Below are 15768 nucleotides of genomic sequence, written 5' to 3'. Positions count from 1 at the left end.
CTTTATGACTATTTATCTGTAAAATTTGCTGTTCTTTCATAGAAAAAGTCAATGTGGAGATATCAACTACTGAGACCATTTGAAAGGGTGAAAAATGCAAAATAAGTTTTTGTTTACTTGAGTAAGTGCTTATAAAAAGGAGTGGTAGACTCTATGTACGTGTTCTCATTTATTTCAAATGAAAAACATAGCAATGATCACATTTGCTCAGGATGCAAAGCACTCTGCAATAAAAATGTCAAATAAGTATGTCAATGTCCTAATAGAACAGAAAAATAAAACAAGAAAGGTTTTGTCTTTATGCTCCTGTAATATTTTTCTAAATGTCCACTAACATGTGGGTGGAGAGTCTTGTATTCGTGGAAATTACGACAAAATAGCAAACTAATTCTAGTTCCATTCCCAAGCAAATGATTTAAAAAGTTTCCCATCTCATCTCCTCATTGACAAGAGATAACAGAGCAGCCAAATCAGGGACATTGTGGAAATAAACCAAATTGGAAATCACTTGGATATACATGCAGTGGAAATAGCTTTGAGTGCATTTGGGCCTCAGTTACATGAAGCTCCCATGCTTGTTATATGCATCTTTTGAGGTTCATTTTGAAGTAAATGTGCACTTTATTTTGACAGATGTTTATCAGGAAAATGTGTCACTGAATTTGATAGCGGCTTTGACAATTTTCGCAGCAATTGCGGTTTTGTTTCTGCCAGAAACATGTAATACCCCTCTTCCAGATACCATTAACCAAATGCAAAAAGTTAAGTGGTAAGTATATGTAGTCCTAATGATTCAGTCATTTAATTTTTTAAAAAAAAGTTCTGCCCTAAGTAACTGCAGCTTTGGTGTAGAAAGTGCCTCAGATTTGTTTATAGTGAAGACAAAAAGGTGGAAGTCATTTTTAGCAGTCATGGAAAACCTGGGGCGTGCATTGACTATAAAATACAGCATATTGCTTCCAGCATTTTCTGTTTCCCATCCTAAGCATCTGTTGAGTTCAGGGGTGCTGCACCAGCACGGTAAATAGAACTGCTTTCCTGCTCTAATGATCTGGATTTGATCACTATCTTTCACTCTGTCTATGTGATGTTTGCACATTCTCCCAGTGGCCTCATTGGTTTCCTCCCAGAACCCAAATAGGCAGGCTGGTACGTTCATTGGCCACTATAGATTGTCCCTCATACGAGGGTTCTGTTCTTTTCGGACAAGGTAAAATGTTTCCTCAAAACTGTTGAATAAGGATGTCCAGGATATCCAGATATGATATCAAAGTAACAGACGTTATGGGCAGCACAGTAGTGTAGTGGTTAGCACAGCGCTTTACAGTTCCAGCAACCTGCTGTCATTCTTCGCCACTGTATGTAAGGAGTTTGTACCTTCTCCCTGTGACAGCATGGGTTTCCTCCAGATGCTTTGGTTTCCTCTCATGGTCCAAAGATGTACTGGTTGGTAGGTTAATTGGTCATTATAAATTGTCCTGTAATTAGGTTAGGAATAGATCAGGAGTCACTGGGCCTATTCCAGGCTGTATCTCCATACACTTAAAAAAAAGTAGATTTTCACGTGAGAATTGTTTGGCTTGAACAGGAAACTGTAGGTCATGGAATTAGCTTAAAACAGTTGTCTTTGTCAATCTTAGTGGTCACAGAGTTGACACAGCAGCCTGAGAAAAGAGGAATGCAGGTATTGTTCTCTACAGCCACGGTGTGATGATGGAGGTGATGAATGAATGGAGCAGTAGATAGGGTGCTGATCATAGAACATAGAATAGTACAGCACATTACAGGCCCTTTGGCCCACAATGTTGTGCTGACCCTCAAACCCTGTCTCCCATATAACCCCCCACCTTAAATTCCTCCATATACCTGTCTAGTAGTCTCTTAAATTTCACTAGTGTATCTGCCTCCACAACTGACTCAGGCAGTGCATTCCACACACCAACCACTCTCTGAGTGAAAAACCTTCCTCTAATATCCCCCTTGAACTTCCTTCCCCTTACCTTAAAGCCATGTCCTCTTGTACTGAGCAGTGGTGCCCTGGGGAAGAGGCGCTGGCTGTCCACTCTGTCTATTCCTCTTAATATCTTGTACAACTCTATCATGTCTCCTCTCATCCTCCTTCTCTCCAAAGAGTAAAGCCCTAGCTCCCTTAATCTCTGATCATAATCCAAACCCTCTAAACCAGGCAGCTTCCTGGTAAATCTCCTCTGTACCTTTTCCAATGCTTCCACATCCTTCCTATAGTGAGGCGACCTGAACTGGACACAGTACTCCAAGTGTGGCCTAACTAGAGTTTTATAGAGCTGCATCATTACATCGCATCTCTTAAACTCTATCCCTTGACTTATGAAAGCTAACACCCCATAAGCTTTCTTAACTACCCTATCTACCTGTGAGGCAACTTTCAGGGATCTGTGGACATTTACCCCCAGATCCCTCTGCTCCTCCACACTACCAAGTATCCTGCCATTTACTTTGTACTCTGCCTTGGAGTTTGTCCTTCCAAAGTGTACCACCTCACATTTCTCCATTTTGAACTCCATCTGCCACTTCTCAGCCCACTTCTCATCCTATCAATGTCTCTCTGCAATCTTCGACAATCCTCTACCCTATCTACAACACCACCAACCTTTGTGTCGTCTGCAAACTTGCCAACCCACCCTTCTACCCCCACATCCAGGTCGTTAATAAAAATCACAAAAAGTAGAGGTCCCAGAACAGATCCTTGTGGGACACCACTAGTCACAACCTTCCAATCTGAATGTACTCCCTCCACCATGACCCTCTGCCTTCTGCAGGCAAGCCAATTCTGAATCCACCTGGCCAAACTTCCCTGGATCCCATGCCTTCTGACTTTCTGAATAAGCCTACCGTGTGGCTCACATCCACTGCACTACCCTCATCTATATGCCTGGCCACCTCCTCAAAGAACTCTATCAGGCTTGTTAGGCACGATCTGTCCTTCCCAAAGCCATGCTGACTGTCCCTGATCAGACCATGATTCTCTAAATGCCCATAGATCCTATCTCTAAGAATCTTTTCCAACAGCTTTCCCACCACAGACATAAGGCTCACTGGTCTGTAATTACCTGGACTATCCCTACTAACTTTTGTGAACAAGGGGACAACATTCGCCTCCCTCCAATCCTCCGGTACCATTCCCGTGGACAACAAGGACATAAAGATCCTAGCTAGAGGTTCAGCAATCTCTTCCCTTGCCATATCATGCAGGCCAGCTATTCCTTGAAATGCCTTGAGCATCTTAAATGTTGGAGAAGTTGCAAACATCTGGCCAAGCATGGAATATCGAGTAATATTTCTGATGCAGATGATAAAAAGGCTTACTGATTAGAAAATGGTCATTTGCTACCTGGTGCCAAGCTTCAAATCTCCTTTAGCCATAGTATGTATGAAAATGTTGAGGGAATTTCAGAAGTGCCAGTGAATGACTAGAATAGGTGCTTTTTTGCCCAAAACTAAATGTTGGCTTGTCCTTGCGATAGCAGGTAAATGCTGTTTTATTTGTTAAGATGTTGTAACCTGTGCAATCATTAGTAAATACCCTGAGTTCCAGCCCAGTGTTCATCGGTCATTCATGAAACAGTTGAAGATCATGGACAATAGGATACTGCCTTGGGGTACTTCGGTAGTGATTTGAATTATTATATTTATTGATTTCATAAGGTGGGAGCCAAACTGTGATGGTCAGTTAAGACAAATAGCAATATGCAGCTGCAAGTAATATGTTAAAAGAAAATTATGTGAAAAAGAGGCTACTGTGAAGGTTTGGATTCATTTTAGATTATGGTGTTACGTTTGAAGCAGATGGATAAATGGGGTCAGAACCAGTACATTAAATCAATCAAGAAAATGATGATTAAGAAATAAATAAAGGAGAGTTTGAAATATCTAAAGACTATTTTGCTAAAACAAAACATTTGTAATAAATACAAGGCAATTAGTAAACTGATGTTCCAAGACTGAGACAACAAGCCAGAAAGATATCTGTAAAAGAAGAAACAGAGCTAATATTAAAACATAAAGTGTGTTACTGAAATGACAACAGCCATAAATACCTTTTCAGATCAGATAAGGGCATATCAAAGTATTGAATCGGAGAGAGAAAGAGAGCCAGTAAGAGTGGTGGAGCTTTCTAAAGTACTGAGTTTGCAAAGCTACAGGAAAGAAATTGTATTAGTAAATCTAGCATGAACTCATTTGGTGGAATGACTTTTTATTATTCTTTAATTCTACTTGGTTAAAGAAAAAGAAGATAGTGAAAATATGAATGTCACATAATTGAAAGGTGTCAGTCAAATTAAGCTTCCTGGGCATTTGTTTACATCAGGTTTTAATGTTAGAAATGCACAATACAGAAAACGGTGCCAGGTTGTCTCATTCTTTACTTGCTTAAAAGTTTTCCTCCTCGTTTGACCATAATCCTCACAAGAAATGTATGGGAACGTTGTTTCAACTTTGCATATAGGTAACCCACATGGAAGTATGTGTTGTATAATGTTGCATTGTTGAATTTGCACTCCCATGCTGATAGTGGCTGGCACTCAAACTAATTGAGTTAAAACCAAATTTATTTGAAATAATTGACTATATCTGGCCAGTAAGACCCAGGGAAAGATTAAGTTCAAATCCATTTTTATCACATTTTAAAATTCAAATACAGGTTCAAAGGCAAAGGACGTACTGGCTCTAATTTGAGCAAAAATGAAAGAATGGGAAAAAATACAGTGGTCCTTCATGAGGAAGCGTTTTGACACACCTGACTACTGATCTTAAGCAGCAAACAACTGAGGATTTCATCATAAATTGCATCATGGTCTGATGGATCCTTCTGCATAACGTAGAGTGAAAATGAGAGAAGTGGGACTCCACTCTCAAATGCTCAGATAATCTATGAAATAGCATTTGATTATTCTTACTAAGTTTTAATGAAATATATTTTCTGGACTTTTTTTTCTCCGGACATTGTCAAGAATTTTTTTTATATATGTTTAGCTTCTTAGGATCAAATTACTTTTGGATATTTTCCTCTTGATAGAACAATTTATTAAAAGCAATGAAACAAACCACATCATCTACTGAGTACAGTGGTTTCCTTCGGGTAATGTTATCTGCTATCGACTCTTCCTTCTGCAACATTCCTCCAACTTGCTTCCAAACTTCTGCTTTAATGTTTAATACAGATAATTATATTAGAAACCTTCTTTTATTTATTCACTTCCAAGTTTTGGATGTTGTTGGCAATGCCGGTATTTGTTGTATATCCTTCAAGGCTCCTAAATTGAGGAGGCAGATAAATGTCACCAGAATGATGTGCTTGAAACCATTTAAAAGTATACAAACAATAGTAGATTTCTTTCCACGGAGGATATAAAATACACCCTATCCTCGTTATATGTGTGGGATACGTTCCTCGCAGTCGATGCATAATGTGAATAATTCTTTAAATAGAGAAAATAGGGCTGCATTCCAGAGGGCTTCCTGAATGTTTTATCTGTAATTTATTCACATTTTCATACCAATATGACACAAAAACAGTACCACAAGGCAACATTCATATCATATTTCATCAATTTAAGTTAATATTCAATGTAATAAATCATAGAAAGTTAACATTCTAGGGTTTACAGTACTCACCAACAGTGGCAGGTTTGTTTGCTCCAGGAGATGAGTGGTTGTTGTTGTGTCGGGCAGCTTTACGTGGATAAGCTGGATGGTTGTGGTCGTCAGGATCATATCAAGCACAGCAAGGGGTGATGGCAAGGAACGACTGAAATGCTGACTCAGTTCTAAACTTGGGTCCGTCGCCATTTGTGCCAAGTGTTCCGACTTCCACCATTCCCTCACCGTTAGCAAACTCCTGGGATTTTCAAATCAAGGATCCAGTCGCAAAGGGAACTGTGGTCAACCATACAGTAGGTGTCTTTACTGATCAGATGCTCCAGACATGAGTGTAGGACCAGGGAGATGGTAATTGCTGTAGACCTTCTCTTAGCAGTAGATACAATGCATTTGATCAAGATTCTCTGGGAGGCTGGAGTTAATCTGTGCTATGACCAGCTTCTCAAAGCACTTAATAGCTGATAGTCATCATTATCCATAAGACCATAAGATATAGGAGCAGAATTGGGCCACTTGCCCATCAAGTCTGCTCCACCATTTCATTAGAGCCAATCCAATTTTCCTTTCAACCCCAATCTCCTGCCTTCTCCCCAAATCCCTTCATGCCTTAAGCAATCAAGAATTTGTCCACCTCTGCCTTAAAGACGTGGGCTCCTCAGCTGCCTGTGGCAAAGAATTCCACATCCACCATTCTCTGGCTAAAGAAATTCCTCCTCATCTCATAGAAACATGGAAAACCTACAGCACAATACAGGCCCTTCGGCCCACAAAGTTGTGCTGAACATGTCCCTAACTTAGAAATTACTAGGCTTACCCATAGCCCTCTATTTTTCTAAGTTCCATGTACCTATCCAAAAGTCTCTTAAAAGACCCTATCGTATCCGTTTCCACCACCATGGACAGTAGCCCATTCCATGCACTCACCACTCTCTGCGTAAAAAAAACTTTCCCCTGACATCTCCTCTGTACCTTCTCCCAAGTACATTAAACCTGTGTCCTCTTGTGGCAACCATTTCAGCCCTGGAAAAAAGGCTCTGACTATCCACACAATCAATGCATCTCATCATCTTATACACCTCTATCAGGTCACCTCTCATCCTTCATCACTCCAAGGAGAAAAGGCAAAGTTCACTCAACCTATTCTCCTAAGGCATGCTCCCCAATCCAAGCAACATCCTTGTAAATCTCCTCTGCACCCTTTCTATAGTTTCCACATCATTCCTGTAGTGAGGTGACCAGAACTGAGCATAATACTCCAAATGGGGTCTGACCAGGGTCCTATACAGCTGCAACATTACCTCTCAGCTCCTAAATTCAATTCCACGATTTATGAAGGCCAATACACCTTCTTAGCCACGGAGTCAACCTATACAACTGCTTTGAGCATCCTATGAACTTGGACCCCAAGATCCCTCTGATCCTCCACACTGCCAAGAATCTTACCATTAATACTATATTCTGCCATCATATTTGACCTACCAAACTGAACCACTTCACACTTATCTGGGTTGAACTTCATCTGCCACTTCTCAGCCCAGTATTGCATCCTATCAACATCCTGCTTTAACCTCCGACAGCCCTCCACACTATCCACAACACCTCCAACCTTTGTGTCATCAGTAAACTTACTAACCTATCCCTCCACTTTCTCATCCAAGTCATTTATAAAAATCACGAAGAGTTAGGGTCCCAGAACAGATCCCTGAGGCACTCCACTGGTCACTGACCTCCATGTAGAATATAATCCATCTACAACCACTCTTTACCTTCTGTGGGCAAGCCAGTTCTGGATCCACAAAGCAATGCCCCCTTGGCTCCCATGCTTCCTTATTTTATCCTGAATCCTAGTGAATACAGCCCAAGGCCATCAAACACTCTTCATATTACAAGCCTTTCATTCCCAGAATCATTTTTCTCAACCTCCTTTGAACCTTCCCGGTCTTAGCACATCCCTTCTCAGGGAAGGGGCCCAAACCTGCTCACAATACACCAAGTGAGGCCTCAGCAGCACTTTTTAAAGTCTCAACATTACATCTTTGCTTTTATATTCTAGTTCTCTTGAAATGAACATTAACATTGCATTTGCCTTTCTCACCACAGAGTCAACCTGCAAATTTGTCTTTAGGAAATCCTGCACAAGGACTCCCAAGTCCCTTTATGACTGAGTGTTTTTGTGTTTTCTCTCCATTTAGAAAATAGTCAACCCTCTCATTTCTTTTACCAAAGTGCATGACCATACACTTCCTGACACTGTATTCCATCTGCCATTTCTTTGCCCATTGTGCTAAAATGTCTTCCATTCTGTAGTCTCTACTTCCTCAGAACTTCCTGCCCGTCCACCTATGTTCACATTGTCTGCAAACTTTGCAACAAAGCCATCAATTCCATCATCCAAATCTTTGACAATATAATGTAAAAAGAATTGGTCCCAACACAGACCCCTGTAGAACACTACTAGTCACGACAATCTCTGCTTCCTGCCAATCAGACACTGCTTTATCCATGCTAGAATCTTTCCTGGGCCCATAGCTTTTTAAGCAGCCTCATGTGTGGCACCTTGTCAATGGCCTTCTGAAAATATACAACATCAACCTATTCTCCTTTATCTCTCCTGCCTGTTACTTCTTCAAAGAATTCCAACGGATTTATCAGACAAGGTTTTTACTATTTTCCTACAACCTACTTTATCATGTTCCTCCAAGTACCCTGAGACCTTGTCCTTAATAATCGACTCCAACATCTAGTCTATAGTTTCCTTTCTTCTGCCTGTCTCCCTTCTTGAAGAGTGGAGTGACATCTGCAATTGTCTAGTCTTTCAGAACCATTCCAGAATCTAGTGATTCTTGAATGATCATTACTGATGCCTCCATGATCTCTTCCGCCACCTCTTTCAGAACTCTGGAGTGTACACCATCTGGTCCAGGTGACTTATGTACCTTCAGACCTTTCAGTTTCCCAAGAACCTTCTCTCCAGTTATGGGAACTTCACACACTTCATGCCCCTGACACATGGAACTTCCACGATACTGCCAATATCTTCCATAGTGAGAAGATATGGAAGATAACATATTCAGTTTATTCAACAGTTTGTTCCCCCATTACTACCGCTCTAGCATTGCTTTCCAGTGGTCCAATATCCTCAGTCACCTCTTTACACTTCAAGTATCTGAAGAAACTTCTGGTATCGTATTTAATATTATTGGTTAGCTTAATGTCATATTCATCTTCTTAATGATTTCATTTAGTTGCCTTCTGCTGGTTTTTAAAAGCTTCCCAATCGTCTAACATCCAACTAATCTTTGCTCTATTATAGGCCCTCTCTGGCTTTTATGTTGGCTTTGACTTCTCTTGATAGACCTGGCTGTGCACCTTTCCTTTAGAATACTTCTTCCTCTTTGGGATGTATATATCTTCTGGTGTCATCTGCTGATCTGTGGTATTGCAGCCATGATGTGACATACGGCTCAGGATTCCACTGAACCAGAGGAGGTCCATGTAGTTTAACAACCATAGCCAGGTATCCCTTACCAGCCTTAAGCTCCTTCCTCTCGCTCTCCTCAAACCCTTCACAGTAGTGCTCATAAAGGCTAAGTGCTTTTTCACGCATGATTTTGCCATCAACAGAGATATGCTTCTGTGACATGTCCTCTAGCCACACACTTAATGCTTTCTCAGTCTTTGCAAGCACTTTATTACGAACCAGAGAGACCATTTTTGCCGTCGTAGGGGTTTATTGTGCGATTCTTTCTCCCCGACCTTACGGCCCACTTTGGCAAGCGACATGCCACTTTTCAAAAGATCTAAAATTTTTATTTTCTCAACGAACGATGCTCAAACAATGAGTGCTGGAGAGAGACTGAGGATCTGAAATGGTGGGAGGCTACAACAGGTTATGCTGGGACAATGTGTCGAGTGAGGAGGAATTTCACAAAACAGTCACAGCTCCAGGATTTCACCAAAAGCGATCAAATATCCTAATGTTATCAGTGGTATTTTCCTCAGCAGCCACCACCTCCTCTCCCCAACCCCCGCTTCTGTAAAATTCCCTCTATTTAATATGCGGCCGTTGTTAAATTCCCAACTTGCTAATTTTGATTTTTTTCTACAGAGGTGCCGGAGCGGTGCTCTGGTCAGCTCCAGCAGCACTGCACCCCGGTCATCGCTAAATGATTAACTTCATCTGTAAATTCCAAAATGTTATTCAAATTCAGATTTATTTATCACATGGGCATTGAAATATACAGTGCAATGTGTCATTTGTGGTAACTACCTATTATCTAAATAGGGAGAAAATTCAAAGGGAGGAAGGTACAAAGGGACTTAGGATTCCTCGTGCAAGACTCTCGGAAGGTTCATTCATACATTGAGTCTGTGATAAAGAAAGCAAATGAACTGTTGACATTTATTTCAAGGGAAATAGAATAAAATAAAAACAAGAAGATAATGCTGAAACTTTATAAAACGCTAGTCAGGCTGCACTTGGAATATCGTCCACAGTTTTGGGCCCCATATCTCTTGGAGAGAGTCCAGGGGAGGGTCACGAGAATGATTCCAGGAATGAAGGGGTTAACATGTGAAGAGCGTTTGGCAGCTTTGGGCCTGTACTCGCTCCCATCTAGAAGAATGCATGGGGATCTCAATTCAACCTTCTGAATGTTGAAAGGACTAGATAAGATGGATGAGGAGAGAATGTTTCCTCTGGTAGGGGTATCCAGAACTAGAGGGCACAGTCTCACAATTGAGGTGCGACCTTTTAGAACAGAAGTAAAGAGGAATTTTTTTAGCCAAAGGGTGGTGAGTCTGAGGAATGTTCTGCCACAGACTGCGGTTGAGGCCAAGTCCATGGGTATTGTAGTGGAAGTTTATAGATTCCTGATTGCTCGGGATATGTTGAGAGGGCAGGTGTATGGGGTTGATTGGGATACGGGATCAGCCATGATAAAATGGCGGGGCGGGCTCGACGGGCTGAATGGTCTTATCCAAGGAGATGCTGGGGAAAGCCCGAGGTGTCACAACTCTTTCCGGTGTCAACATACCATGCCAATTTTACAGACAGAAACCTGCAGATCGTGAGTACACGTGGAGCTGCAGGATTTTATGCAATTTCTCAGGTTCTCGCGGTCATTTACGCCTACTGTCACTGGGTATTGTCACATATCTGGGAGATAACAGAGCATGCCTGTAGTGCTCCACGGAACAGCACAGAATGAAACAGAATATACCCGGAAACAACCCCCGCTCATTCTTCCCTCCAACCCGCCCACCCACACAGTTACACCAGACCTCTCACCCCGGGACTCGCAGAGATTCACAGACTCAGTGGTCCGGCGGAGCCAATATCCAGATTGTTTCTACAGAAAAGAAAAACAATGGCTCCAAAAAAAATGAAACGAGAACTTCACTGCATGTTTTCCTTGCAAACTAGTCTCTGTTTGCTCTGGTTACGCCATCCAGCTGTGCACGGATTTGTCCGAGCAATTATGCTGATCGTTTATCACTTTTCCTGCCAGAACTTCTCCTACATCTACAATGGCCTCTGGTGATGGGCTCACGTTCCACATAGAGGTGAAACTGGATTTATTGATCTTCTCAGGTTAACCCAGTCAATTTCGCACACTGGTGGTGGTTCTCATATCCGAAAGCGCGATGTATTAGTTTGCACTTTAATTAAAGCTACAGATAGTGATCGCACTGAATACTTAAGGCATTGGAGCCAATGGATCAATAAATTGTCAATAAAATGTGATAAGATCTTGGGGAAACAAAATAGACACGTGTTTAAAGTTCTATTGCGTACTAAAAACACCCGTTTCTAGTAGTTGGACTGAATGACGGGCTAATATACTGAAGAACAGGATTAGGTAAAAGTCCAGTTCCGCTGTCACAGGTCCGCCTACTATCAATCAATGTTCAAAATTTACGGAAGAATTGATGCACCATCAATAACTCACTTTGAGACGTAAAAACGAGGTATCGGCTTTTATTGACTGGAAGAAAGAACAAGCAGTGAATGACCACCATACTACATCCTGGAGACTGAGAGGCCGGGCTCAGACCTCCATCACCTTAATACCGGGGTCTGTGGGAGGAGCCACAGGAGCAGTCATCAGGGGGTGTGTCCAGACAGGTATATGTAGTTCACCACAAGAAAGTCGCTGTCTAACATGCGGGATTACGACGAAGTTACCGCTTTCCTAGGAGACTGGGGGCCACATCAGAAACTCATCTTCGCCCTTTTGAGTCTTAGCATCATTCCGAATGGTTTCTCCGGATTCAGCATAATTTTCGTCGGAGATGTCCCAGAACATCGCTGCTTAATTCCCGAGAATCTCAACCTCAGCGAAGCATGGAGGAACAGGACGATCCCTCTCCAGGGTCCCGAACAACAGCGCAGCAAGTGCACTCGGTACCGGCTGGACATGATACTGAACCTTTCGCAGACATTCCCCGACCCAGATTTCCTCAACATGTCTGAGATCGAACAGGAGCCGTGTCTAGATGGATGGGAGTACAGTAAGGAGCAGTACATCTCCACTATCGTCTCCGAGGTATGTGGTGTTACCTGCAGCAGTGAAATATTGTGATACGTTCAGATGTCTCAATACATGGGTAATTCTGTATTTTACCGAGCAGCACGATAACGTGGCTCGACGGCCGTTGTCTGTATGAGTCTGTACGTTCTCCCGGTGATATCCCAAAAAGACGTACCGGTTGGATTACTAAATTGTGGGTCTGCAATGTTAGCGGCGGACGCGTGGCGACATTTGCGGCAGCCCAACACAATCCTCACTGATTTGATTTGACCTAAACAACGCATTTTATTATGTGTTTCGCTGTAATTGTGATAAATAAAGCCAAACTCAATCTTATTGTACTTAATCCCACGCATAACGAAGCATGTTTTCATTTAACTGACGGTCAATGAGTTGAGATGTTGACTGTTTCTATGCCATAGACGAGCCCGACCTGCTGAGTACTGTATTTCAAGTTTTTTGTTTAGATTTCCAGCACTTGTCGTTTAGTTTTTAATTATCCCGAAGCATTTGTTATTTGTCACGTACCCCGTGACCGGGTTACCGAGCCAGCAGAAATGGAATACACGTTGGAGTCTGGTATTACTGTAACTAATAGTTGTTTATTAGTAAACTAAGTAACACAGTACTATAAAATGCAAATATATGAAACAGGTTAGCAATGATTTATACAGAAGTGAGGAAATAGGAATCAAAACCGAGCTCTTTCAAAGTCTAGGGGTAAATGAATAGTCTTACAATGGTGCAGAGTTCAGTTCAGTTCAGTTTAGGTCAAGGTAGTTGCTGGTGTACCGTTGAGGGGGGGAGGGAGGGAGGGAGAGGGAGAGGGGAAAGAGAGAGAGGGGGGGGAGAGAGAGAGATAGAGAATGCCGTTGCCATCGCATCTTCGGTTATCTTCCTGTCCTCTATGGTCACAGACTGTGACCCCGTATGACCGTTCTTCAGTGGTAGACTTGTCACCCAGGCAAGGGTGGACACACAAACAAGCCCCCACCCGTCGCACCTTCACACACTGTGGGCCTCTGATCGATTCCTTCGATACCCCCTCCCCGCTATCCCCACCCCCTCCCCCTCCCTTCTGAATCCCTGGCAGTTACTTCGGCACTAGTCTTCATCTGTAATCTTCATCTATTACCTTCACCTGCAACCTTGCCTGCGTCCTCACCTGTGTCACCATCAAGGTCAACCACCAGAGTGAGACACACCAAGATAAGGAACTATCTATTGTTGAGTCTGGAACTGTCTCTTTGTGTCCCCGTGTTTAGTGTCCATGTCAAAGAAGATTCCCAGCCCTAAGTCCTGTTCCCAAGGAGGGGTCCTGGCTCAGTGTTCTGTGTGCCTGTGCTCAAGTCCAAGGCTAAGTCTGGGCTTTGTGTCCTCATCCAGTTCTGGTGCCTCACCCAGCCCGGTGTTGGAGATTCCTCGTCCTGTGCTGGAGTCCCTCATCCAGTCCAAGCCTAGTCCTAGAACCTCATCCAGTCCCAGTCAAGGCTTCGTATTCCCAGTTCAATCTAGAGTCTAATCTGTTCCTAGTCCCAAGTCTGCACCTGGATCTGGGTTCCAAGCCCTAGTCAAGACCCACTTTCTGGGTCCCTGTCCAGTCTCTGGCTCGGGATCCTAGTCAAGGCTCCTAGTTCATCGTCCAGGTCCCGCTTTCCTAGTCTGAGACCTAGCCCAGGCCCGGTGTCCTTGTCTCGCCCAGGGCCTGTGTCCATGTCCAGCATCATTTCCCCCTGACTTCCCTTACTTTCTCAATAATCCTAGTACCTCTGCCTTGCATTTGGGTCCGCTATTACCGCCCCCCCCCCCCTTGCAACATTTCTACTCAGCAACTTATTGAAATTCCAGCTTTGAACTTGGTTTAAAATTGTGGGTGATTTTATATGAAAGCAAAACTTCATAGCCCACTATTTTTCTAAGCTCCATGCACCTATCCAGGAGTCTCTTAAAAAACCCTATTGTATCTGCTTCCACCACCGTAGCTGGCAGCCCATTCCACGCACTCACCATTCTCTGCGGTTTTTTTAAATACTTACCCCTGACATCTCCTCTGTAGCTAGTTCCAAGCACCTTAAAACTGTGCCGTCTCATGTTAGCCATTTCAGCCCTGGGAGAAAAAGCCTCTGACTATGCTCATGATCAGAGTTCGTCTGAGCTTCTCCTTATGTCTAAAGAGCATGGCTGATGTGCCTTACGGCTATTTTCCAGACTCGTCTTTAATTCCCTTAAAACCCATAGATCTAGCACTCAGTCTAGATCTTCAATAAGATCTCACACAGAAGGATAGTCAGCAATGTTACAGGACACAGAACTGGGAGTAAAGAACACAGAATGCAGAAAGGTAGAAACCCATAGATCTAGCTTTCCGTGACCGCAGTGACTGAGCCTTCCAGGGTAGAAATTCCATCCACTGACCTCCCCTTTGATGGAAGAAATTTCTTCCCGTACCCCCATTTTGAAATGAGCTACTTTTGAAACTGTGTACCTTGGTCCTTAACTTTTAGCCATGAAAACATCTTCTTTGCTTCCTGCTTGTCAATCATATATCAGTGAAATTGCCCTTCATTCTTCTGAACCCAAGAGAATATACTTCCTATTTGCTCAGTAACTCATGCTACATTTCCCTGGATCTAGCCGAATGAGTCTCAGCTATATTCTTTCTACAGTAATTACATCCTTTCTTAGATAAAGTGACCAGAATTTCACATTGGCCATGATATTTTGTCTTACCAAGGTCTTAAATAATTCTATTACTATAAAAGCCTACACATTATTTTTGTCTTCTAAGCCCTTGTTACATTTGTATGTTGGCTTTTAGTGCCTTATGTACAGGCACAGCTAAGTTCCTTTAAGCATCAATGTGACTCAATCTCTCACCATTTGACAAGTATTCCGCCCACTTTCAATTGTGTGTTATCAAATCACCTGATCTCATATCTTTACAATTTCCATCAGCCATGTTCATTCCCAGTATTCTGCTCAGTCTATACTCCTCGGAAACCTTTCTGCATTCTGTGTTCTTTACTCCCAGTTCTGTGTCCTGTAACATTGCTGACTATCCTTCTGTGTGAGATCTTATGGAATGTTTTTGAAAAATCCAGATACTCCATATCCACTGATTCCCTTTTATCTACCCTACTCATCACATTTTCAAAGAACTCTCTGCAGACTAGTCTATCATACGGTTGCCTTAAAATTCCAGCCATCCAGCTTCACTCCTCTCCTCTGATACTGCCTGTGTGGAATTTGCACATTCTCTGTATGCTTCATCAAGAAATCTAGTTCTTCCCATATTATAACAATATGGCCTCAGTTAGTTATCAAATTGCACTTTCATATTGTAGGTGAATAACAAGAAAATGAAAGTGAAGTTGTGCATGTAGGAGAGTATAGGTGACAGGGAATGGGGGATTGAGGTTGATAGGAGTCAGGCTGGGGAGCCTCCTATTGCCACTGTGTTCAGTGATGACCCAGGTGCAGAGGGAGAGATACAGAAGTGGAATGAACAGTTTGCACGAGCCAACAATCAACTCCACTTCACCAATTAAAGTCTGTATTAATTGCTGATTAAAGTGTAAAGAAAAATTGACACATC

At 42.5% G+C, this 15768-nt stretch overlaps 2 protein-coding genes across 5 annotated transcripts in view; both read left to right on the top strand.

The window, feature by feature from the left end:
- Nucleotides 1-5092, top strand: part of LOC140739165 (organic cation/carnitine transporter 2-like) — a 42184-nt gene extending 37092 nt beyond the window's left edge. For 2 of the 3 annotated variants that reach the window (XM_073067192.1, XM_073067191.1), the window contains exons 9-10: nucleotides 634-769; nucleotides 4682-5092. In XM_073067192.1, coding sequence (XP_072923293.1) covers nucleotides 634-769; nucleotides 4682-4772 — 227 coding nt within the window. In that variant the 3' untranslated portion in view covers nucleotides 4773-5092. Of the gene's footprint in view, nucleotides 1-42; nucleotides 265-633; nucleotides 770-4681 lie in introns of those variants that run through there. The other variant, XM_073067194.1, reaches the window with a different exon arrangement.
- Nucleotides 5093-11735: 6643 nt separating this feature from the next.
- Nucleotides 11736-15768, top strand: part of LOC140739166 (organic cation/carnitine transporter 2-like) — a 35248-nt gene continuing 31215 nt past the window's right edge. The window contains exon 1 of one of the 2 annotated variants that reach the window (XM_073067196.1): nucleotides 11736-12188. In XM_073067196.1, coding sequence (XP_072923297.1) covers nucleotides 11805-12188 — 384 coding nt within the window. In that variant the 5' untranslated portion in view covers nucleotides 11736-11804. The remainder of the gene's footprint in view (nucleotides 12189-15768) is intronic. The other variant, XM_073067195.1, reaches the window with a different exon arrangement.

Source organism: Hemitrygon akajei, chromosome 15 (assembly GCF_048418815.1).
Source record: "Hemitrygon akajei chromosome 15, sHemAka1.3, whole genome shotgun sequence".
Taxonomy (NCBI): Eukaryota; Metazoa; Chordata; class Chondrichthyes; order Myliobatiformes; family Dasyatidae; genus Hemitrygon; species Hemitrygon akajei.
Note: the sequence above shows the minus strand (reverse complement) of the source record. Positions and strands in the feature narration are given on the sequence as shown.